Source organism: Manis pentadactyla, chromosome 5 (genome assembly GCF_030020395.1).
Source record: "Manis pentadactyla isolate mManPen7 chromosome 5, mManPen7.hap1, whole genome shotgun sequence".
Classification (NCBI taxonomy): domain Eukaryota; kingdom Metazoa; phylum Chordata; class Mammalia; order Pholidota; family Manidae; genus Manis; species Manis pentadactyla.
Genome location: NC_080023.1, coordinates 173,397,930 through 173,422,258, shown reverse-complemented (window position 1 = coordinate 173,422,258; position 24,329 = coordinate 173,397,930). Strand labels below are relative to the sequence as shown.

The following is a 24,329-nucleotide window of genomic DNA, read 5'->3' as shown; positions in this document are numbered from 1 at the left end:
ACCTCCCCTTCCCCAGCGCAGCATCACCCCACCTCGGGACCCCTGCCTCCCTGTCTCCTCCGGGCCTCTCTGTCCCCCAGCCTCTGAGACTTGCCCAGGTCTCCGGGCCCCCTACAAGTCCCTTCTCCCCTCCCACCGCCCACCCGCCACCCCCTGTCCATCCCCACGCGTTCGCCCACCCATTCACCCCACTCCACCCCATCTTTTGAAATTACTTTTAGTCCTTCGGCCCCTTCACTCCCCCATGTTATCCATATTCCCACCCGCAGTCTCCAGGGTGCCCCCTGCAGGTCCCCCCTCTCTGCCTCATCCCATATCCATCCACACCTATCACCACCTCCCAAAGTCTCAGCGCCCCCTGCTCTCTTCCTGCCCCCATACCCACCCCCACCAGGTCTCAACACCCTGGGCAGGCCCTCTCCCCATTTCCCCCCATATCCACCCCCTCCAGGTGGCAAAGCCCCCTGCAGTCCCGTGCCCCGCGGTCCTTCCCCCACACCCCCTCCCACACACACCACCCCCACCCGCCGACTTCCCACACATTCATCGTCCCCAGGACTCAGTGCCCCCTGCAGTCCCCACCCACTTCCCCCGATATCCACTCCCACAGGTCTGAAAGCCCCCTACATTCCCTCTCCCCACTTACCCCCATATCTGTGCCCCCTCCCCCAGGTCGCAAAGCCCCCTGCAGTCCTTCCCCACCCCCACCCCGATCCAACTCCCCCCATATTCATCAACTCCAGGTCCCAGCGCCCCCTGCCGTCCTTTTCCCCATACGTCCGCCATATTCATCACCTCCGGGTTTCCGATCCCCCTGCAGTCCCTCCAACTTCCCTTACAGCCATCCCCCACCAGGTCTCAGTGCCCAGCTTCTCCCCACATCCATCAGCACCCAGTTCTCCGTGTGAACTGCAGGTGCCCCATTTCCTGCAGCGCCCCCACCCCCACCCCCTGCTCCCCCCACCCCCTGCTCCCCCCGCCCCCTGCTCCCCCCACCTCCTCCCCCCCACGACCCTCCCCCGCCACGACCCACCCACCAACCAACCAACCATCCATCGCCCCCTCCCCCAGGCCCCGCCCCTTGCATGTTGCCCTCCCCTTTTTCCCACCCTGCGCCTGCGCACTCCCAACTCAAACTTCGTGCCCAGACGGCCGCGGCGGTGCGCTGCGGTGCAGTGCGCTGAGGTGGTGCACTGCAGCACGTGGCGCAAGGTGGAGCCCACCAGGATCCGCAGGTACCCAGGCCACACCTCCCAAGTGAGGGGCCTCCTGGGGGGCCAGACTTGGACCCCTGAAGAGCATGGGTGCTCAGCGTGGGCGGGCAGGGCTGGCCCCGGGCAGGCCGAGTTGAGAGCTGGGCCGGGGAGGGGTCGGTAGTGGGGGGCGCCCCAGGCCTGAAGGGGGCGCAGGCATGACTGAGGCCTGCTCACCGCGTCTGCGCCGGCCAGGGCTCTAGGCCTGAAGCCTGAGTGGCTCGCGGTGCTCAATCTGGAGCTGTGCAATGGTGGAAAGCTTGCCCAGCCCCCACTGTGCTAAGTCTAGCATGTGCGTTTGCTGAAAGCCTGCTCGGGCCCGAGCTTCCTAGGCCTGGGAATGTGCACTAGCCCCAACCCTGCTCAAGCCCCACCTTCCTACGTGGGTTTACTAAAAGTTTACTCAGGCCCAAATCTGGTTCTAGAATCTTCTGCACAAATGCCTACTTTAGCCTACATCCTGCCAGGCTCAGCCCCTCATAGGCCCAGTCAATCCCAATCCAGACTGAGTCAACTTGGTCCTGACCCCTTGGACGCCCAAAGCCTTTTGAGGCCAGAACTGGTCTGGCCTTGATCAGCCTGCAGCCTGCCGGGCCCAAGCCCCCCTGCGCCCTACCAACACTGCTGCTTCTAGACAGGCCAAGTCGTCATGGCGGATGCCGAGACCTCTGTCTCTTCTGAGCAGTTCACCAAAATCAAAGAATTGGAGGGGATGCCAGAAGAAGTGCTGGCGGTCGAGGAGGATGCAGTGCGTAGAGTACAGGAGCCCCTCGGCCCTGGGGCGGTGGAGGTCCCGGGAACCTGTGGGGCCCCCCAGGCCACACTCCTGGAAGGAGAGCCGGAGCTGGTGCTGACCACTGCGGAGGAGAGCATGGAGCACATCCTGACCCTGGAGCTGGTGCACTTCACCTCTGACCACGTGGAGCTGCAGGACGTGAGCTGGGTGGTACCACAGCAGCAGGAAGGGGTGCCAGAGATGGTCCAGCCCGACGGGAGCGGGCTGCAGTCGCTGCTCAGGCTTGGGGAGGTGTCCCAGCAGCCTGTCGCCTTTAGCATCCAGGAAGAGGTGTACTCACTGCAAGAGGTGGAGGTGCTGCAGTTCCACGGTCTAGAGGGGAACGTGGCTGTGGCCGGTGAGGGCAGTCAGCTCGCGGTGAGCCTGGCTGAAAGCACTGGATTGACGGAGGTACAGCCCGTTTTTAACAACACACTCCTTACATGGGAGAAAGCCCAAGAAATTACTTTTGTAAGTTGCCCCTTTGTGCAGTGTTATGTATGGACATGCCTAGTTAAAGCTGCAGTTTAAAATTAAATGCAGTAAAAATAATTCTCAGGAAGATCCTCTGAGACCTCGTATTCTTTTTTAAGAGTTTTAAAAGTTACAGTAATTAAATACTAATAAGGCACATTGTGTTTCTTAAAAAAATACTGTATTACCAAATCTTATCACCAAAACTTATGATGTCACTATTAAGCATAATGACAGCTTAAGCATTTTGGTTGCAATGGACAATGTTCTGTGCTTGGAAGTTTGTTTTTCCTTATGTATTCTATGTTTTCATCAAAGCAAAGAGCTTAATCAGTTTGTAATTAATGGGATTGTGATTGTATGAATACTTTTATCAGTTTGAGAAAGGTCAGGAGGAGGCCCAGCTGCTGGCTGAAGGCGGATTCCATATACAACTGGAAGATGGGCTCTTTTTTGTGGAAGCAAGCCCCGCAGATGAAGGAAGAGATGAAATCATGCTGACAATTTCAAGTATAAATATGGAAGAACAAGAAGATAAGCCTCCATCCAGTCATCCACATGCTGAAATAGCCGCCTCCACCAGAAGTCACAAAGAAACAAAGGGTAGGCCTGTTTTGTATGAGATGCTGCATAAAATAGGGCCACTGTTTTACTTTAGGGGAAGGAGATGGTAACTGAAATTTTATGTGGTTGACTTCTAGGTGCTTTCAAAAATGTCAGGACATTCTAAACTCATGCTCTGTAGTGTGAATCAAATGCAAAAGAGGTTTGCCTTTGCATACAAATGGTTTGAAAGCAAAGTAAAAAATGTTCCCACCACACACTGTGCACGTAAATAAAAGGCTATGCCTGGATATGCTCCCTGGTTTGCTGCCCCATGCCGGTGGGGGCTGATGGGGACCAGAGCAAGGGCTTCAGGGTCAGGAGATGGAGTGACGCGCAGGAGGCCACAGAGGCATAAGCCAGGAGAGAGGACGCAGAAACCATTAAGAGTGGGGATCACTGGTCCAGGCAGCAGGAAGTGGCCTGGGGGTGTAGCGCTGGAGTGTGAGGCCTAATGAGATTGGACAGCTCTGCTGTCTGGAGAGCCAGGGGGAATGGGTGCTCACAGAGGGCGACCAGGCTAGACTGGGACCTGGAAGCTCTGTTAAAGCCACATTAAAACCGAGATTCCATCGTGGTAGCCCAAGGGATGGATTTGACCCTCAGAAATTACTCATCTTTTTAAAAAATACCAGCTGCTAACTGAGTTAAATCAAGACAGTTCACCTCCAAAATCTCAATTTTTAACTCATTTATAAAAAGTTATATCTGGCAACACTTGACTCTGTTTTCTCCCTCCAGCAACTGGCGACTGGGGCTGGGAAGTGACTGTGGAAAGTCACCCCTGAGGTTAAACTCATCCATTTAGGCTTATCGCCCAGCTTCAGTAGGTACTTAAGTTTGCAAGCTTTGCTGCGCATTAGTTTCTCGTATATTTAAGTCAAGAGCATGTACCCAGAACTTGCCAATCCCCAGCTCATTTTCAGGTTTTTAATGTATTCACAATTCTGTGCAACCATCACCACTAATTCCAGAATATTTTCATTACCCCAAAAAGAAAAGCATACCTGTTTGACAGTCACATCTGGACATTTCATTTAGGTGGAATCATGTATACATGATTTGTGATCTTTTGGGTCTAGATTCCTTAACTTTGCATAATATTTTCAAAATTCATCCATTTTGTAGCACATGCCAATACTTTATTCCTTCGTCCCTAAATAATAAAGATGCATCATATTTTGTTTATCCATTCATCTGTGGACCACCATTTTGGCTGTTTCTACCTTTTGGCTGTTGTAAATGGTGCTGCTGTGAACGCTCATGTTGTCTGAACACCTGTTTGCAGTTGGGTATACAGCTAGGAGAGGAATTCCTGGGTCATGTGGCTGCTTTCGTTTGCTTTTTGAGGACCTGCCAAACAGTTCCCCGCAGCAGTGGCACCGCTCTACTCACCCACAGCAACGTACAAGGCTTCCAGTTGCTCCGCATCCTCACCCACACTTATTTCCCATATTTGAAAATGCACAGCCACCCTAGCAGGTGTGAAGAGGTGTCCTATTGTGGTTTTGCTTTATATTCCCGTAGGATTGATGATGAGCATCGTTTCATGTGCCTGCTGGCTTTTTGTGTGTTCTTTGGAGAGATGTCTATTCAAATCCTTTGCCCATTTTTTGATTAGTCCTGTGTTAATTTCTTAGGGCTGCTGTGAGAAAATACCACAAACTAGGTAGCTTAAAACAACCAACATGTATTCTCTCTGAGTTCTGGAGGCTGGAGGGCCGCAGTCACAGTGTCGGTACACCCGTGCTCTTGGCGGGGGAGACTAGGAGGGAACGCGTCCGTACCTCCCGCTCAGCTTCTGGTATCGCTGTAATCACACCACTCCTTGGCTTTTAGAGGCATGGCTCCGGCCTCTGCCTCTGTTGTCACCATTTGCAGGGAATGTCTTTTGTCAGTAAACCACATTAGACCAAAAAAGAGATGTGCCCAGTAGATGAATGGACAGAGAAGTGGTACATACACACAATGGAATACTATTCAGCCATAAGAAGAAGAAAAATCCTACCATTTGCAACAACATAGATGGAGCTAGAGGATATCATGCTCGGAAAAATAAGGCAGGCAGAGAAAGACAAGTACCAAATGATTTCCCTCATCTGTGGAGTATAACAACTAACCAAAACTGAAGGAACAAAACAACAGCAGATTCACAGACTCCAAGAAGAGACTGGCAGTTACCAAAGGGAAGGGGTTGGGGAGGGTGGGTGGGGAGGCAGGGAGAAGGGGATGAAGGGGTATTACAGTTAGCACACAGAATGGATGTCGGTCACAGGGAAGGCAGTACAGCCTGTAGAAGACAAGTAGTGACTCCGTGGCATCTTAACTACACTGATCGACAGTGACTGCAATGGGGTGGGGAGGACTTGATAATATGGGTGAATATAGTAACCACAATGTTGTTCAAGTGAAACCTTCATAAGATTGTATATTAATGATACCTTAATTAGAAAAAAAAGGACGTGCCAAGTTACTTTGATGTGTTGAAATGGAATTTGAACAGCCTAAGAAAGATGACTATAAATACATAAATTCTGCATCTTCTTCCTGCAGAAATGAAACAAACCTTCAACTGTGATATCTGCACGTTCACCTCTTCTAAACTTTCTAGTTTTAAGCGTCATATGAAAATTCACACCAATGAGAAGCCCCACGTATGCCACCTTTGCCTGAAAGCTTTCCGTACCGTCAGTGTTCTGCGGAATCACGTCTATACCCATACAGGTAAAAGCTAAGAAGGGTATTTCCCTTGATGATGGGGGTTAAGGTTTATGTAAGTATGCAAACCTGCCCAGTTCTGCGTTAAAATCATGTATTATTTTAGACTTTAGTTTTGCTCTCTTTCCTTCAATTTTGGTTAAAGGCCTGTTACAAACATATTTGAATGTTAAGAGATTTTTCTCCCATCTCTCTGGGATATGTAGCGTTTAAAGAGCTTCTTTTTTTTTAAATTTTTAAAGCATTTTGAGACTGATTGTACTTTATATTATAACTTCCTAAGAAAACATGTGGCTAAGTCTTACTTAAAAGAATAAATGATGCAATTTTGCAGGAACCAGGCCCCACAAGTGTGGTGACTGTGACATGGCATTTGTCACCAGGGGAGAACTTGGACGACACAGACGTTACAAACACACTCATGAGAAACCCTTTAAATGTCCCCTGTGCAAGTATGCCGGTGTGGAAGTAAGTTCCCTCTCATTCTTAAGGCCTCAAGGCATCTTACTGAGGAGTTGCTGTAAAGGCAATGTTTCGTCAACAATAGAATCTCTTACAAAATAGATTTTACTAAAGATTTCATGCACCCAAAATCTGTGCAGGAAATAAAACATCATCTTCTAAAGGTAAACTAGAATATTGGATTTCTTTTTTTGATTACCAACTAGGGAAAGCAGTAGGTAAAGCTGTACAGATTCCAAATAAAATTACTTGTAGACTTTGAGAACTAATTCTCAAATTTGTTACAAACTTCCGCCTAGCGTTTCTTAGAGAACAACACAGTTCCTCAAAATCAAAATGTATTTGCTTTCACACACAACACAGATCCAGTCTGAATCTTTGCTGACGTTTTTGAACTTAACTTTGGTGCCGCGCGGTCAGATTCAAAGCGGCTTGCGTGAGGATTTAATCCTAGTCATTTCTGCTCTTAAATACAGAGACCACCTTTCTCAGGCTTCAGTTACATGTCATGGTCATTTCAACTAGGTTGTTTTATTTATACCTCCTGGCAGGTTTAGCAGCACTAAATGAAATGACAGCAGAACACCACGTTTACTTTTCAATGTCAGTTTTCTACAATTAATTTTTAAGGACTCCCCTATCTGTTAGGATACATGCTGGGTCCTGAGTTTGAGCCCAGTTGGGAAAGGACAATACACTGAAATGGAACAGAGTTCAAAGTAATGGCTAAAGTTTAAATACAGGAGCAATACAGCTGTGTTTCATAAACTAGGAAAGGTCGCAGGCAGGGTCAGAATTTCAAGAATTTTTTTCATTTCAATTTTTTTTTTTTTTGCTATTATTATTTTTTTAAATGATTTCTCATCTGAGTCAAAGGTGGTGACTGTCATACGAAAACACAGAATGAAAAGGTTTCAAAGAAGGAAGCCTCCTGAGGATCCTAAGCCTGGAATGGGCTTTTGTTGGTGTCTTGCTGGTTCTAATGCAAACTCCCCAGGTCGGCAGAGACGGTTCTCGGGGTCAGCGGTCTGCACGCAGCCTGGGGAGAGGTCGGCCTCAGCAAGCGGACCCTGGGGTTGCTTTCGTTCCCTACTTTTCTGCAGTTTCCGAGTCTTGCCATGCTGGTCTGCCTTAAAGGGAAGGGGCTTAAGCTGCTCCCCCACGCCACCCCTTTACGCAAATGCCAGCAGGACCCTATAGGAGCTGTGGTGCAGGTCACCCCAGCTTATGGAGGCTCTCAGCTGCCCCTCCCCACTCCAGAGCCGTCGGAGAAGGTTTGTACATGGCCGTCGTGGGTCACTCATACCACTCACCCAGCAGACCGTTCACACTCTGGGTTTGCAAATACTTTTTGTTTCACGTTCTAACAGACTTGGAGGTGCCCACCTTTCTTCTTCTAAAAATCTACATTTTTCAGTTTGGATCTTGTTTTCCCTTCTAAGCCTTCCATTCTGGAATTTCTGGAATGTCCTGGTTTACAGGTCTTGTCACATGTTGGGGAACCAGACCCAGTGAGGCCTCCCCAAGATCACGAGCAGGGCTGATAGGGGCTTTCTAACGTCTGTAGCCCAATGTGCCTGATGGCCCTCAGTTCTGCTAAAGTAGATAAGGGCCTACAGTAGGTGAATATAGAATAAGAACAGTTCTAGAAAGTAACAAGACAGGCAACACATGATCAAATGGGAAGTGAAGTGTTTGCCTTTTAACTAATTGCCTGGGGTTGGTATTAATCCGACTAGAATTTGTTTTCTTCTGCTTAAAAGTTAGTTCTCACAAGCCACCAACACATAGAACCTATCTTTACTGGCAAGGAAGGCCTGCCGCCGTTCACATGCCATTCAGGGTCTACAGGACATAACTGCGAAGTACTTCAAAAGGATGTTGGTCCATTAAGGGGCAATGTTTCAGGGTTCCCACTTTATTTACACAGACGGAAGTTTTCTGGCCTCTGCATGCTGCAGCGTGATCTAAACTTCGCGGCTCTTGAGCATATGTTTGTTGCCTTAGAAATGAAAATAAAAATCACGTATGGCACTGAGCAGCTGGATTTCAGTTTCTCCTTTAAAGTAAAGTTGAATCTGAGAGTCTCTTGAAGCCACTGCGCATTATCCCCACAGGATCTTACGTACACATACCAAATGAAAACGATCATTCACCGCGGAAAACAAAAAGCAATGACTTTTTCATGTTTTCCCAGTGTGTGAAATACCGTGTGATGTTACAACCTGACGAACTCGAGTATCTTCCCTCATTAATTAATGGATTAATGCTGATGAATCAAAGACCCTGCAACTTTTAAGTCTATTGCGTATCGCACTATCCGTGCTTTCATTTGTTTGCTAGGCGAGTAAACTGAAGCGCCACATCCGATCGCACACGGGGGAGCGCCCCTTCCAGTGCCACCTCTGTAGCTACGCGAGCAAAGACACCTACAAGCTGAAGCGACACCTGAGGACGCACTCAGGTACGGGTTTCTCATGCCAAAGGCCGCCACCACGGAGGTCAAGCAATTTCATGCTTTAAGGTGCGCATGTAAGAGGTACTCTTCAGGGGCGAAATTCAAGTTCAGATGTCAAAGTGCATTTCTTCACGCCCTTTTGACGTGGGGATTTCGCCCTACACCGTTGCTCTGTTCAGCACGAAGGGAGGCCACCTGCTTACAGGGCTGGCACCTCGCTGAGATGAGGACAACACCGTCAGGTATTTGCTCCTCCAGGTTTATCAGGGGTTTTAAAGTCATTAATTCATCCATCACCGGATGGGAACTAGATGCCTGCCTGATGAGTAACCACCCAGGTTGGAGCCCCCGATCTGGGCCGTTGTCCACACAGCTGCACTTGGCGTGACGTCGGCTGGGCTTGATTCAGGAATCTCCTACTGACGGGGGGTTAAACATACAGGGGAAGGGTTGCAGAAGGACCATGGGGGGTGGGGGGAGAAAGGGGAGCTTTCAGCTCCAGAGTCCTGTGGCAGGGATCGGGGCTTGGGTGAAGCCACTCTGCGGAAGGTCATTCTTGTCATGCACGCGGCAGGTGAGAGGCCCTACGAGTGCCACGTCTGCCACACGCGCTTCACCCAGAGAGGCAGCATGAAAATACACATGCAGAAGCACAGCGAGGACGTCACCAAACACAAGTGCCCGCAGTGTGCCACCCTCATCTCGCGGAAGAGCGACCTGCGTGAGTGTCCGGCCTAACGAGCTTCCTTAACTACGGTATTTGCGGGCTCCTCGCGCAGAGCCCAGACTCACGTCTGCAGGAGCCGCCTCGCGAAGGGTTTCTTCCTGAGGGCCTGTGGTGCCATCTGGTGGCGAGAGTGCGTCGGTGCAGTTTTGTAGCCTGTTTTGAGGGTCCCGGCCTAGGCCCCATCCAGGTACACAAAATGAGCGACCACAGGCATTTCAGCCCATAAAGTGCTTTCACGAATATTATTTTATTCCCCATTAGGCCCGTTTTTTTACAGAGGATGAAAGGGCTCAGAGACAGAGTGAACTGCCCCACAGTCCCACAACCAGGGTGCCAGGAGGTAACCTGGTTGTCAGTTCTGACTCTTTCTTAATGTTCCCTCCAAACATTAAGACTCAGCGACCTTTTCTCAAACCCTTGCTGGGATACCTAAAAAGTTCTGGAAGCCAGGGGTACAAAAGTAAGACAGACAGCTTCCCCCTTAAGGAACCGTTTCAGTAGAAGAGGCTGGCCTGTGCCGTGTAATTCATATTATGGCGCGCCACGTCCTCCTAAGGGTATGCGCCGCTACCGAGCCAGAATGGGGCTCATGAGGGACCCCGAATGCCCCGTTTAGGAGTCTGGACTGTATCCTGCTTGCAGTGAGCAGGGGCGGGGGTGACGGCTAGTGAGCGAGCCAGCCTCTCTCCTTTGTTTCGGGGTTCCTGGGCCTCCCACTTTCCACGCCCTTTTCTCTTTCCAAAATCCGTAACCTCGTGAGACTCAAAATATGTTAGCAAACATACAAAACCAGTTTGCCCAGAGAAGTGCTGGAGAGGAGATGCACTGTTTGGGAAACATTTCTGAAAGGGTAAAGGTGTTTAATAAAGCCCTCACTGTTATTTTTTATCCGGAACAGTCTGCCAGTGCTACTGTGATTACCAGCACATCCCAAAACACAGCCTGGTGGGACTTTGTGGGGCACAAGGGTCACAAGACCGTTGCCCAGAAAGGAAACAAGACTTGTTTTGACACCAAAGTGGTACAAGTCATATTACCGTCTCAACAGGTGGCACACTGCCTGGATACTCCCGTGAGATGCCTTGTGAACAGGCCAAGTCTGCCTTCCTGTCCCTGCGTGAGAAATCAAGTTCTTGAAGTGGTTGAGTCAGCAGGGTGTACCTCCACCATGCAGTTGTTAATTTTTGTTTGGTCTCGTACACGCAATCACAGACCCACCTAGCTGTAGACTCAGTTAAGCAGTAATTATTCTAGAGAGAGTCCAGTCAGACCTTTCTGCAAGTCTCAGGCCAGTCATGACGTAAGAAGAAACAGGGCATTGACCTCTAACAGAACACCTGGATTTTTTTTAACTTAAAATATGGAAGTTATATCTTTGTTATAAAAAGCCACTTAACATTATTGTAAAAATCCCACCCACACTATGATATGGTTCTCAAAGTGCTTTGTTAAATGAACATGTTAGTTCCAATATGTTCTATCTTATATAACGTTTAACTCCGTATTGAAAGGGTATCGAAACAAATTGTCAGTATGCTATTCATGTAGAACAGCAGTTCTCCACCAGGAACGATTTTACCCCCGGGAGACATCTGGCAATATCTGGAGGCACTGAGGAGTAAAGGGTACCACTGGCTTCGAGGGTAGAGGCCAGAGGTGCCACTGAACATCCTTTGGTACCCAGGGCAACCACCCGAGAAGGAATCAGCCAGTTCCAAATGCTAGTAGTGCTGAGACTGAGACTCCCTGGTCTAGACTGTAGGGAGCCAGCCTAACGGACAGTAATCCCATATCGAATGTTCTGTGACTCTCTTAGGCGTTCATTTGCTCAACATGCATACTTACAAAGCTACAGAGATGAAATGCCGCTGCTGCCCTGCTGTCTTCCACGAACGCTATGCCTTGATTCAGCACCAGAAGACTCACAAAAATGAGAAGAGGTTCAAGTGTGAACACTGCAGTTACGCCTGCAAGGAGGTGCCGTGCGTCAGTCAGTCCGGGGAGGCACGGGAGGCGGTGGTGTATGGAAGAAGGGAGGGTTGGTGTGGGATTCTCTATCACTTTGAAAAGATTGAAAAAAATTATGCTTTAATAAAAGACACTTTCACTGAATAAAGAATTACCAAAAAAGAATAACCAAAAGGCAGCCATGAGCCAATGGTTTAAAGCAACAGTTCTTAAAGTATGGTTTATAGACTGCCAGGGGTCCTTGAAACCAATCAAGGCCGTAAGATCAGATTATTACCATTAATTAATTAATGCCAACACATTATTTGTCCTTTCTGCTATATTGACATTGACACTAATGGTACAGAGGCAGCAGAGGTGCCTTAATACAAATCAAGCAAAGACATTAAGCAAGACTAGTCACAACTCTGTTCTTCACCTTCATGAACTGGCAGCAAAACTCAAGGGCAGTTGTACTTAGTGTCTTTGATGAAGTAGTAAGCATCACTAAATTTATTCAGTCTGGACCCTGAATACTCATCTTTTTAATATTTTGTGTGATGAGCTGGGACGTTAGCATAAAGCACCTCTTCTGCCTTTTGAAGCACACAACCGTCATCTGGGGGGGCGCACCTGTGGGATTGGTTGAGTTGCCAGCTCAGCTAGTCACTCTTTAACTTAAGAACAAGGAGCAGACTTGCTATTTCAGTTATTAGAGATTTGGCAACACCCAATACCTTTTCTTGAAAGCAAATGAAGTGAACCCATCACTTCAAGGAAAACATGTTTCTAAAGATACAATTTCAGCTTTCAAGAAAAACTAGAATTAGAATTTTGGAAAACATATATCCACCATGCGGGGTTTGACAGCTTTTTAACACTGAAAGACTTTTCTAATGAGATTAGAGTGAAATTTAAAAAGCAGTTTCTTTATATAGATTACAAAATGTGTCAACGTTTAGAAAGTCTCCATAATTCGGTAAACTGACATTTTCCAAATGACCGATCTGTTGTTTTACAAAATCATGCATGGGTAAAAGATCCATCCAAAATACAAGGTAGATCAATGAATGCTAATGTAGCAGAGTACAAAAAGTTCATTGGTCTGATTTCCAATTCCACATTTTAATGAACTTTTGAGAAATGATGATTTGTTGAGGTTTGGTGTAGTATCAGAGAAGAAGGTCCACAATCATTTGAAAAAGCTATCAAAATTCTGCTCCTTTTCCCAATTACATATCTGTGGGAGATTTTTTTCATCTGTTTCAAAGTTAGAAGCCAGGATGGGAATCCAGAAAAAGAATGTCGTCTTTTATGTTAGTAAGGCTTCCAGACTTAGAAATAAAAATATGGGATGACCAGTTAAATTTTAATTTCAAATAGGCAACAAATACTTTTTTACATAAGTATATACCAAATAATGCAGGCTATATTTTAACTGGCCCCCTTCTCTGTTAGATCACACATTAATTTTTTTTGTTTTGAAAAACATAATTTGTTTATAGAAATGTGCTAATACAGTTGGTTCTTATTTTTTAATTAATTGATAGGTATCTATTTTTTAATTTCTCAGTTTTGATTTCTAATACAGTCAATATTAACATACCACTCCCATAAACAAAAGCTCCTCAGAGTCGTCAGTAATTTTTAAGAGTGTACTGAATCTTAAGACCAAAAGTTCTGGAATTGAACTGCTGCTTTGAAGCATTGTGCACTGCCTTGAGTATTTTACCAGGTGGAAACCAGTGCTTGCTGTGTTCCAGAGTGAGGGTTCTAATGGTAAATGCTTGGAATAAAGGAGAGTTTTTCTAGTAGCTCTTGAGCATTTGACTGTTCTGAGGCCCCAGGCTCAAATTTCTTAGAGAAACTAGGATAACTTCCTAGAAGATGGACAAGGCTTGTGAGGAGGTGGGGGGTGTGGGGAGGTTGAAGCCCCAGGTGTTTGGGAAGCAGAGAGCAGATCAGGGCTCCCTGGAGGCAGAAGATGAGGCCAGGACCCTGCTGGGTGCTCTGAGCCCCTCGGTCCTGGAGAGCCAGGCTCCCAGGTTGGAACGGGGCCCCCAGCAGGGAGACCAGGTGATGCTCCAGGGGAAGGAGGGATGAGAGGTGAGTGGGGAAGAGGGTGTCCATGGGAGAAAGATGAGAAGAAAGACTGATGGTCCAGTAATTCAGCAGTGGTCATGTATTTCATCTGCCTAATAGCATTTTAATTAAGGCAAATAAATGTTAATACACAATTTACTTCTGGTTTATTTCTTTGCTAAGGGCAATTCTTTTCACCTTTATGCTTTTAAATCCATAATAAAATTCTAACACTATCAGGAAGTAGAGGGGAAATGTTTAGATGCTTCATGTACCTCCAACCTGAAATGTCCGCTGACTTGAAACTCTAACATGAGATTTCTAAGTTTGCAGGTTCTGTCTGCCCTTTGTTAACTCAGGTCATTGCAAATTGTTACAGAAGTAGGGCTCCAAATTCATGAGCTCTTTTGGAGGGAGAAATGATAATAGCTTCACTCCGAGCTGTGCTGTTAGCAACCTCCCCCCACCCCGTGGGACTATAGGACCAGCTGGGAATGAATCATGAGAACGATTGTCACAGGATGGCAGGAAACGTATGAGTTTGATTCTCAGGTGGCCAGACCGTAGTAGTGCTGCGCTGAGAACGTGTGTGCTATAATTTTGCTTAACAGGGCACTCCTCTTTGGAGAGGAGACAAGAAGGATACAATAAATAATGTCTGAGACTTAAAAATGCCTGTAAAGAGCTGAGCCCTCTGTTTTCTTCCTCTGCCCTCCTAGGAACGTCAGATGGCAGCTCACATGCTCATCCACACTGGGGAGAAACCTTTCACCTGCTTCTCCTGCAACAAGAGTTTCCGGCAGAAGCAACTTCTAAATGTTCACTGCAAGAAATACCATGATAAAAACTTCATCCCGCCTGTTTATGAATGCCCCACGTGTGACAAGGCCTTTTCACGCCGGGTGAGCTTATTTAAGTCACATTAAATCCTCCTTGAAAAGATTCCTCTCTTTTACAGGCACAGTGTTACACTCAGGGAGTTTAAACCCGATTATAGAAACTTGCCAGGACTTAAGATAGCATCTGTCATGCCTTGGGAAAGCGGTTATTAGTTTTCTGGAGTCACAAAACTCTTCAAAACCTAATAGAAGTGTGCTGTCTGCCCTTCCATGAAAAAAGACAACCCTCCAGACAAAAATCTTGCAAATCGTTTTAGGGAGTTCTCAGACTCCCAGAACTCTACAAAGAGCTCCTGTGTGGAGCATAACAGTTTGAAATTGTCCTTGGGAATTAGATGCAAGCTACTCATAGGGAAAACGCAATTTTCAATATATTTCATAGATGGTCTTGGAATAGTGCTGTTAGGACTCTCCTGGAAATACATTTTCTCTTTCAGTTATATTCATGGTAGGCATTGTGTTAATCGCCTATTGCTGCATAACAAATTACCTTAAAATTGAGTGGCTTCAAACAACAGTCATTAATGGTCTCATTTCTGTGGGTCAGGAACCAGGGAATGGCTTGGCTGTGTGGTTCTGGTCCTTCACAAGGCCTGCCCTCGGGGAACTAACCAGCTGGGCTATTTTCAGAGCCTGACTGACCTGGGGGAAGGGAAGTACCCAACTGTAGCCCACTCTAGCCATCCTGTCCCACCTAAGGGGGAAGGAGAGAGCTGAGAAACACCTGTGAGGTTCACAGCCCCGCGGCCCAGGCTCCGAAACACTGAGACCCCGTCGCAGGCCTGGAGGAAGCTCCCCCGCCTCACCCTCCACCAGGTCACTGAAGGCCTATTGACAGTTCGTTTTACCTGGTACGTCATGTCTGGCTGTCAAGATTATAGTGTAAGACAAAAAACACAATTTGAAAAAAATAGAGAAAGTGTCAGAACCAGACTCAGACATGGCAGTGACGTTGGAATTATCAGACCAGAGATTTAAAACAACTGAGATTACCCGTTAAAGCCCTTGGCATTTTAAAGAAGAGACAGCCTGCAGAAACCGGTGGGTAGTGCCAGCAGAGACGGAAATCCAAAGACAGAATCAAAAAGAAATGCCGGACATGAAAAAACACTAAGAGAAATGAAGCCTGCATGCTCTGATGAAAAAAATAAAGAAGTAAATGGAGACCATGTTTATGGATTAGGAGACTCACTGTTGTCAAGAGGTCAGCATTTCACAGCTTGATCTGTAGATCCAGTGGATCCCTATCAAAATCCCAGCAAGGTTTTTTTTGTGAATACCAGCCAATGGATTCCAAAGTTTATATGGAGAGGCGAGAGACCCAGAATAGCCTGCATGCTATCGCAGGAGACGGACAAATTTGGAGGGCTGACAGTACGCAGATTACAACACCTCACTGAAAAGCTACAATCATCAGGTGTGATACTGGTAAAGAATAGACATATCAATGAACCACAGAGCCCAGAAATACATAGTGATAAATGCAGTCAGCTGATCTTTGACAAAGGAGCAAAGGCAATAAAATGGAGAAAAGATCATCTTTTCAACATCTGGTGCTGGAACAAATTGGACTTCCATGTGGAAAAAAGAAACCTAGGCACAGACCTTCCACCCTTAACAAAAACGAACTCAAAATGGATCACAGACCTAAATGCAAAATGATAAAACTCCTAGAAGAAAAGCAGGGAAAAAACCTAGAAGGTCTTGGCCATAGTCAGGGCTTTTACATTCAACCCCAGAGGCACAATCCACAGAGGTAATCTATAAGATGGGCTTCATTGACCTGAAAAACTCTGTGAAACACAGGAGAATAAGAAGATAAGCCAGACTAGGAGGACATGTTGGCAAAAGTCAAATTTGATAAAGGATTATTCTCCAAAATACACAAGGAACTCTTAAAATAATAAGAAAATAAAAACGCTGATTAAGAAGTGGGCCAAAGTCTTGGACGCACATCTCACCAAGGAAGATAGATGGCAAATGAACATGTGAAAAGATCCTCCAGGGCATCTGTAATGAGGGAAATACATATTAAAATGAGCTATCACGACACACCTATGAGAAATCCGGAACACTGACATCACCAACTGCTGATGAGGATGTGGAGCAACAGGAACTCTCATTCACTGCTGGTGAGAATGCAAAGGGGTGCTGTGTGGCAGTTCCTTGCAAAACTGAACACACTCTTAGCACATGAGCCGGCAACCATGCTCCTTGGTATTACCCAAAGGAGTTAAAAACTATGCCCACACAGATGTTTATAGCAGCTTTATTCATAATTGCCAAGATTTGGAAGCAAACAAGATGTCCTTTGGTAGGTGACAGATAAGCTGGTCCATCCAGACATTATTATTGAACACTAAGAATTGAGCTCTCAGGCCATGAAAAGACAGAATCCTTTCTCCTTCCACAGTAAATAAGCCAGGACAGTCCTGCTAAGCACCCACTGAAGTCTAAATGGAAACTAGGTGCAATTTTATTTATTCAGCAAATTGAACGACATGTCAACAGTATCTTAGTTAAGCATACTTTTCAAATAGTGAAAATTTTCTAACTTATTTTAAATTACCCCAAGTGTTGATATATAAGAACATATGCTAACAGACTTGACTAGGAAATCTGACATCCTTTTAATTATGAATGTTGTTTACAGTTTAATAACTCCCTGCATAGCAGGTCCAATGAGAAGCTGGCAGGGCAGAAAATTCCTGTATATTACTGATTTTAATAAAATCAGTGATACATTGAATTTCTGATATCAAACCTCACTTTGGAGAGTAGACACATTCTACAAAAATAACTTTTGTCTTTTTACTGACTTGTATGATAAAATATATATATATATTTAAAATAAGCTTCTAGTCAGACCCAGAACACAACAGAAACGGTGACCTTTTAGAAAGTCATCCTTTTTGTACAGGATTATACAAGAGCCCTGCTTCTCCATCCTTTTTAAAATGCAGTTCATTCAGGGATGCTGACTTCTGTTTTGTGTTCTGTGTCATTTCTCCGCAGAGCAATATGCGGAGACACTCAAGGAATTGTCACTCCGGGCGCGGGAAGTCAGCCACATCAGGAAATGAAAAAATGAGAAAGGGAGACCTGGCCATCCCGCAAGAGGCAGCAGAGGAAGACGGTACCTCATTTTAAATGAATGGGTTTTAATGTGACAGTGATTTGTTCATTGTAAATGTTCCTGGGTTGCTAAGTGTGAACTTTGCAGGGGACACGCCCAGAAACACTAAGTGCTAGACTCCAGGGGGCACCCGGTCCTGGCCCAGCCCTGTGGTGCTTCCGGCCACTTTGGGCAGGTTTTGAACTTCATTCCAGCCAGGTCTGGTTCTTGGTGACGTGGGAGTGATTCTTCCCCAGCCCTCAGAACTGCAGCGAGCCCCATTGGCACCCACATCCCGCAGGCTTCTGGGGGGACACTTTAGCGAGGCCGAGTGACAGACGCATGCCCACGGCTGTCCTCTCCCTCAGAGCTCTCCTTAGTGGTGCTGGTGGACTGTGCCTGGCACTTGGTGGAGCTGCTGCGTGCTGCGTTCTCATCCTGGGGCCACTGCAGCCAATGACCACAGACTGGGTGACTTTGAACAATGAAAGTTTATTCTCATAGTTCTTGAAGCCAGAAGTCCTAAATCAAAGCCTGAGAAGAGCTGTCCTCCCTCTGCAGGCTCTGGGGAGGACCTCCCCACCTCTCCCAGCCCCTGATCGCTCCAGGCGTCCCCCTGGCCTGTGGCCGCATCCCTCCGGTCTCTGCGTCTGTCTCCGCTGTGTCAGTGTCTTCTCATCTGTCTCCCACAAAGATGCTGCCATTGGATGTAGGACCTGCCTGGAAAATCCAGGATGATCTTTTCTCGAGTCCTTCATTATACCTTCAAAAACCTTTGTTTCAAATAAGGTCACACTCATAGGTTCGGGGGCCAGGTTGTGGACATTTCTTTTTCTGGGCTACCGTTCTACCCATTGCAGGCTTCACAGTCTTTATCCTCTGGCCGCAGGGAGCAGACGTGGGTTCCCAGGTCAGCACAAAGGCTGTCTGTTTGCTGTCTGTCCTGGAAAAGGTTCTGCTCCCAGGCGGGGCTGACCTCACTGCCTTACAGGGGTTCTGTACGCGCTCTATTCAGTTGAGAATCTTAGCCCTGAAGCACATGATTGGAAACCAGACAGCCTTACCACAAAAACACATGGAAAATGTGTGAGTGACATCCCCAACTCAAATCCCCTACACGATGATTCCGGCCCAAATCCCTGACTAATGAGTGTTCCCGTGGACAGTGGTCAACCTTTTCTCTCCTTCAAGAGTTGCCAGATAAAATAGAGGGTGCCCAGTTAAATTCGAACTTCAGATAAACAATAGTTGTTTAGTGGGAATATACCCCACACACCATTTGGGATATACTTATACCTAATATACTGGATATTCATTGTTTATCCAGAACTCAGATTTGACCAGGCATCCTGCAGGCCTGCACACACACACAGGGTCCCTCCTGTCAGTAACCATCATGTGCCGAACTCCCTGCCTTGTTCCCATGCCTCAGCCACCTGGTGAAGCTCTCGCTCTGGATTCTTCCCAGGCAGCCAGGCCCTGCAGGGCAGGGAGCCTTCCCGGATGGGGTGCAGAGCTACCCAGGCCCGCACCGCAGCCCGCACATCTCTGGAGCACCTTTCTCCTCTCCTCCGGGAGCTGGGCCCTCAGGAGCCCACCCATGTGCCTTTTAGCTTGGGTGCGGCCTCGTGCAGTGGGCCCTGTCACCCCTCACACTCCACGACAGGGTTGGCTCGCAGAGGGCGTGGAGGGTCGGGCTGAGCTGGAGAGCAGGCAGCACACCGGCCTCAGCATCCCCTGGTGCCCTTGCTCTCACGGCTTCTCCCATCAGCAGGCACCAGGCTGCCCACACGGGAAACGCAGGAGAAAGATGCCCCCCACAGCAGTGGATATAAAACCACCACCTGGCCTGGGTAAGATCCGCCTTGACACGGAAGATGGCATGAAGTGCCATTTTTCATAGTTTTTCTGGAGAGAGGCCAGCAGACCTGCAGCTCTCTGCTGGGGCCCCATGGGGGCTGCCTGGAGCCTGCCCTCCCTGCGCATAGCCCACTGTTCCACCTCTTCTCTCTCCAGGGGCCCTCTTGTCCTGCTCTGCCTGACCCTTCCCACCAGCCTCACACAGGCCCAAGCGTACAGAAAATATGGAACCACTGGTGCGACTCCATGGCCTTGGTTCCCATGAGCCTCCCTCCGCTCCCGGGGCCTTCTGTCATCCTCTCCCTGCCCCTCCACGTGCCCCTGCACCCTCTTACCACGTGGCCGCCAGACATACCTTGTTGCTACGTTCCAAAGGCCTTTCCCGCTCAGCGCTGCTGCCCGCTGGCTTCCGGGCCCTCTCCCTTCGGCCGGCTCCTCCGGCTGCCTGGGGCATGTCTCCTGGCCTCAGCAGCCGCCCTGGCCTCCCCTCCTCCCAACAGCAGCTGCTCTCACATCGCTGCCTCCACAGTCCACCTGGTTTCCATAGACGATCAGCCCCCCTCCTGTCCACACCCACGCCTGCGCCCAGGACCACACCTGTACCTTCGTCCACACCTGCACCCACACCCACTCCTGTGCCCACGTCCACACCTGTGCTTTTGCACAGGTGCAGTCATGCACGCCTGCAGCTTTGTCCACACCTGTGCCCACACCCACATCTGTGTCCTTATTCATACCTCTGCCTGTGTCCACACTTGCACTCTCTTCCACACCTGCACCCATATCCAACCTGTGCCCTTGTCCACACCTGCACCCTCACCCATTCCTATGCAGTCATGCACAACCATAGCTTCATTCACACCTGCACCCTGGCCCGCACCTGCACATGCCGCCAGGCCCACGGGCTCTCCCACAGCTCCAGGCTTGCCGGGGTGGGTCACTGGTGACCCGGGGCTGCAGCCTCATGTAGCATCCACACAATGGGAGCAGATCTTCCGCTGCCTGGCAAGCATCCCGCTGGGCTGTCTCAAGCTCAGCCTGTCCAAAACCGAAGTCTTGACACCCCTCTGCCATCCCTCCCACCCTTGGCCTTGTTCTCTTGGGCAACTCTGATACACGCTGGCATCTGGTCCTGGGAAGCCACCCCTTGTACCAGCAGCTCCCTCTTGCCCACATCTGAAGGCCACTGGACTTCAGCCCTGCTCACCCTGAGTCCGTCTCTGTCTCCATCGCCCCAGGACACCATCTTGCAGTGCCTCTGAGAGCTGCCAACGAGCCTTCTCCACGTGCACACTGGCCCCTCCCACCCCTGTGCCTTCCTTGCCACCCACCACCACTGTGAAGACTAGGACCCCCATCCCAGCTAGGCCAGGCTCACCCTTCCTTACTGTGGCCATGAATCCCCAAGATTTTGCTGGTGCATCCCCGAAGTCTTAGCTCAGACCCTTCACATGCACCCCTGGACTATGCTTCTGCTTTGCAGATCTTTGCCTAGTGCTGGGTTTCACATTCACCTGATCGTTTAGTACATGCACCTTTGCACCTGTGCTGTGCTCTCCTTGAAGGCGTCTGGCCCACCCCCAGCTCCTCACACCAGGCCTGGTGTTAGCAGCGTTCCGTCATTCCCACTTGAATAAACAAGGAAACAGTGAACAAACAGATGAAATCCAATCAGATCCTTCAACCACTGCGAGGAGATCCCAAGGCCAGGTCACCAGGACCCAACACTCTTAAGTGGAGTGGGTCCTAAATTGTCCCTGTAAATGTGGGATTTTGTGACTAACTAGGTACCTAAAAGCCTCCTCTTGACATCTAAATGCAGCATTTTAATTATCTATTAAATCCCTTAAAAACTTTTGGCAAAATCGTATCTAAGAATATCCTAGAAAACCATGATTGAGGATGTAGAGGTTTTTTTTAAAATGTTGCCCTCGGTCAGTGACATTTCTGCTGCAGAGCAGAGTTAAAGCATAATGGCTTCCACACTGACCACAGCCTCAAGCCGTCGTAAGGCAGCACCTTGTCTTGTGTTCCTCCTGAGCTGGCATCTCCTGAGTTTGTTTCCCAGACACTGACATTGAAAAAAACTAGAGCTGAAAGGTGATTGGCGATCGATGTCCTCTCCCGCGTTCACTGATACGGGTCTTCGGAACAGGACATCATTCAGGCGAGGTCACGACGGGGGCACTGGAAATGCTGCCTGTGTCAAATGTTCACATTCCAGAAGCAGAAATGGGAAGGCACTTAGAGGTTCAAAAATGGGTAAGACCGGACATATCAGAACTCTGTTCCAATTTAGGTGGCTGGCTGTTGTATCCGAGGCCGTTTGAGTTGAGAAGTAACAGGCTTGTTGTTAGCAAAATAAAAAAAATACAACTGATTTGCATTTCGGGGCTGTTTGAACCTATATGGTTCAGATGACTGTCTCGCTTCTGTTTTTGCTACACTTCCGCCAGCACAGACCACCTCCCCTGTTCACTGGTAGATCTCTGCGAGTTACCGTCTGACGGGACCGATTTTGTGACTCTCGGTGTTCATTTTCATATATAAGAACCGGGTCTTAATGCTCTCCCCACCCAGAATTTTAAAATGCTCCAAGGAACCACAAGCAAAAGTTGTCTTCCACTTGGAGCTAACGGGATGTCAGGTATCGCTAAGTGCGGGCTCCTTGCCGCCTGTTCCCGGGGAACGGGCAGTGAAGCTTCAACGGGCATCCTGGGAAGGAATTTGGAAAAACGGGGAGAGGGTTGTACATGGGTGTATTTAAAGCGGCCTTGTGGTTTTAAACTCCCCAAAATGTGCCGACTGTTTATAAGCTGCGGGATGGGAGGGATGGCTTTGGATCCGGGCAGGCTCACACTGTGCAAGACGGTGACCGGCAGTCGCCTTGGCGTGTGTTGATTGGCAGAAGGCACAGATGCCCTGCAAGCAGCTGGCTTTTCTCTTTTTTGGTAGTGTCATTCCCCAGGCACGGAAACAAAATGGATGAGCAGCTCAGCCCCTGTCTGGGTCTATAGGATCCGTGTTCAGCTTAGAGCAGGGATTCTCAACCAAGGATGATATTGTCCCCCAGAGGACATGAGGCAACTCCTGGTTGTCACAACCGAGCAGGAGTGTCCTTCCACCTTCCAGCGGGTAGAGGCCAGGTGTGCTGCTAGACGATGCACAGGACGACCCACAACAGGAACTGGTCCAGCCCCAAATACCTATGTTGCTGAGGCTGAGAAAAAAATGACTTAAAGCAAATCATTGAGATCACAAAATTTGTACTGCCTGTAAATGGGAAGATCATTTTTAACGTTTGCTTCTATATTAAAAAAGTAAGTGATTATCTCCAAAATATATTTGCACTGATATCTTGGCTTTATTCTCAATTTGCCAACCCAGTGGCTTTTCCTCAAGAAGCCACTGCTGAAGAGGCCTCCATTCTGAAGGGAGACGACTACCCAGAAGAGATGGTCCCTGCTGGCTATGGAGAAATCACAGCTGGAATTGAGGACCTGTATGAGGACATGACCTGTGAGATGATCCTCAACATGATGGATAAATGGTAGAGTTTCAGGGTTCGTTTGTATAGCCTGTAATTCTCAAAGCAAGTTAGAAGTTCTTAGCATCTTTGAAACAATGAAGTTCCTGACAATGAAAGGTCAGTTTTTCAAAGGTTAAAATGCTATCTGGAATTGCCTACCATTGTAAGTGTGTTTTAAAAGGCAAATTGAATTAGAGGATCAAACCTCAAACTTATTCATTCATTTACTTGATACTAGCAAGGTGACCCACAATGAATTAACAATGAGTTTTGGATGGTAATTATTTCTGTCATAGTCTGGACTAACCGGTGCTCCAGCAAAATAGTTCAAGCTGGGAAACTTTATGTTGAAAGGTACACCCCCCCAAGATGTTTCTAATGCTATGATTTGTTTTAAACATGAAAGATTGATTTTGTCCTTTTTTTGTACAAATGAATTTCCCACAAAACTTAAAGCTACCATAATACTTTTAATGAGTTGTAAATTCAGCAAAAAAGATCTTAATATTATAAAGGGAACACTAAGTAGAAAATGAAAAACTCTAGCTTAGATTAGAAAATAATTCATAGTCTGTTTTAGAAAATAATTAGAAACAATGCAAAGTCTCTACTTTGGTATATGAGCAAGATTCACTTTTAGATTTTATATTCTTTGTGACTGTTCTGGCAGGTGTGAAATCTCCCTGGTTAAATTCTATTCTTGCTCATAAGTACATCAGTTCATCACCCTTCAGTTTTGCTAAAACTACTTCGTTTGCTTTTAAAGCAATTGGCAGAGAAGAAACATGAAAATCTGATAATGGAAATGCCTATTTGTAAAGGATTTATACTTTTTGATGCCACCCAATTGAAGAGATTGTTCCCACCTTCAAACAGCCTGTGAAATGTCTCTTGAGTGCTTAAAATTAACTAGTACCTATCTTCATAATGCATCTTATCTTCTTAGCTTAGTAGCTGTTTTGCTGTGAGTTTTTCTTAAATTTTAAAATCTTCATAGGCCCTAAATTCAAATTCTTTTTTTTCAGCTTTATTGAGTTTTAATGGACAAATAAAATTATATTTAAAGTGTACATCTTAATGATTTGATACACATATACATTGTGAAAGGATTCCTCCCATCTAGTTAACAAAATCCAAATTCTTAAAATACTGACCTGCTATTAAAAATAACCTAAGTCCAGAAGCCCTGTATAAGGTAAACATGTGGACGCAACTTCCTAGGGAGAATGGCATTATATTCTTTCATGGCAGCAAATTAATTGACTTCATATAATCCAACTTAAATTCTAGGGTCTGTTGTATGCTGTCATTGTGACTACCTGGGTTTTTATAGTATTTTCTTACTCTTTGTTGTTTGTTTTATAGTATTTTCTTACTCTAAGTTGTTCTTACATTTGTTGTTTAAATAAAATGAAATGACTTAAAAT

The 24,329-nt window shown here is 47.2% G+C and overlaps 1 protein-coding gene across 1 annotated transcript; it reads left to right on the top strand.

Annotated features, from left to right (window-relative positions):
• Window positions 1-1,902: 1,902 nt before the first annotated feature.
• Window positions 1,903-24,228, top strand: CTCFL (CCCTC-binding factor like). Its single transcript, XM_036901896.2, has 10 exons — window positions 1,903-2,439; window positions 2,895-3,105; window positions 5,659-5,829; window positions 6,158-6,291; window positions 8,629-8,749; window positions 9,318-9,464; window positions 11,287-11,447; window positions 14,219-14,401; window positions 17,414-17,534; window positions 22,761-24,228. The coding sequence occupies exons 1-10, from the start codon at window positions 1,903-1,905 to the stop codon at window positions 22,925-22,927; spliced, it is 1,953 nt and encodes a 650-aa protein (XP_036757791.2). The 3' UTR covers window positions 22,928-24,228.
• The last annotated feature ends 101 nt before the right edge of the window (window positions 24,229-24,329 follow it).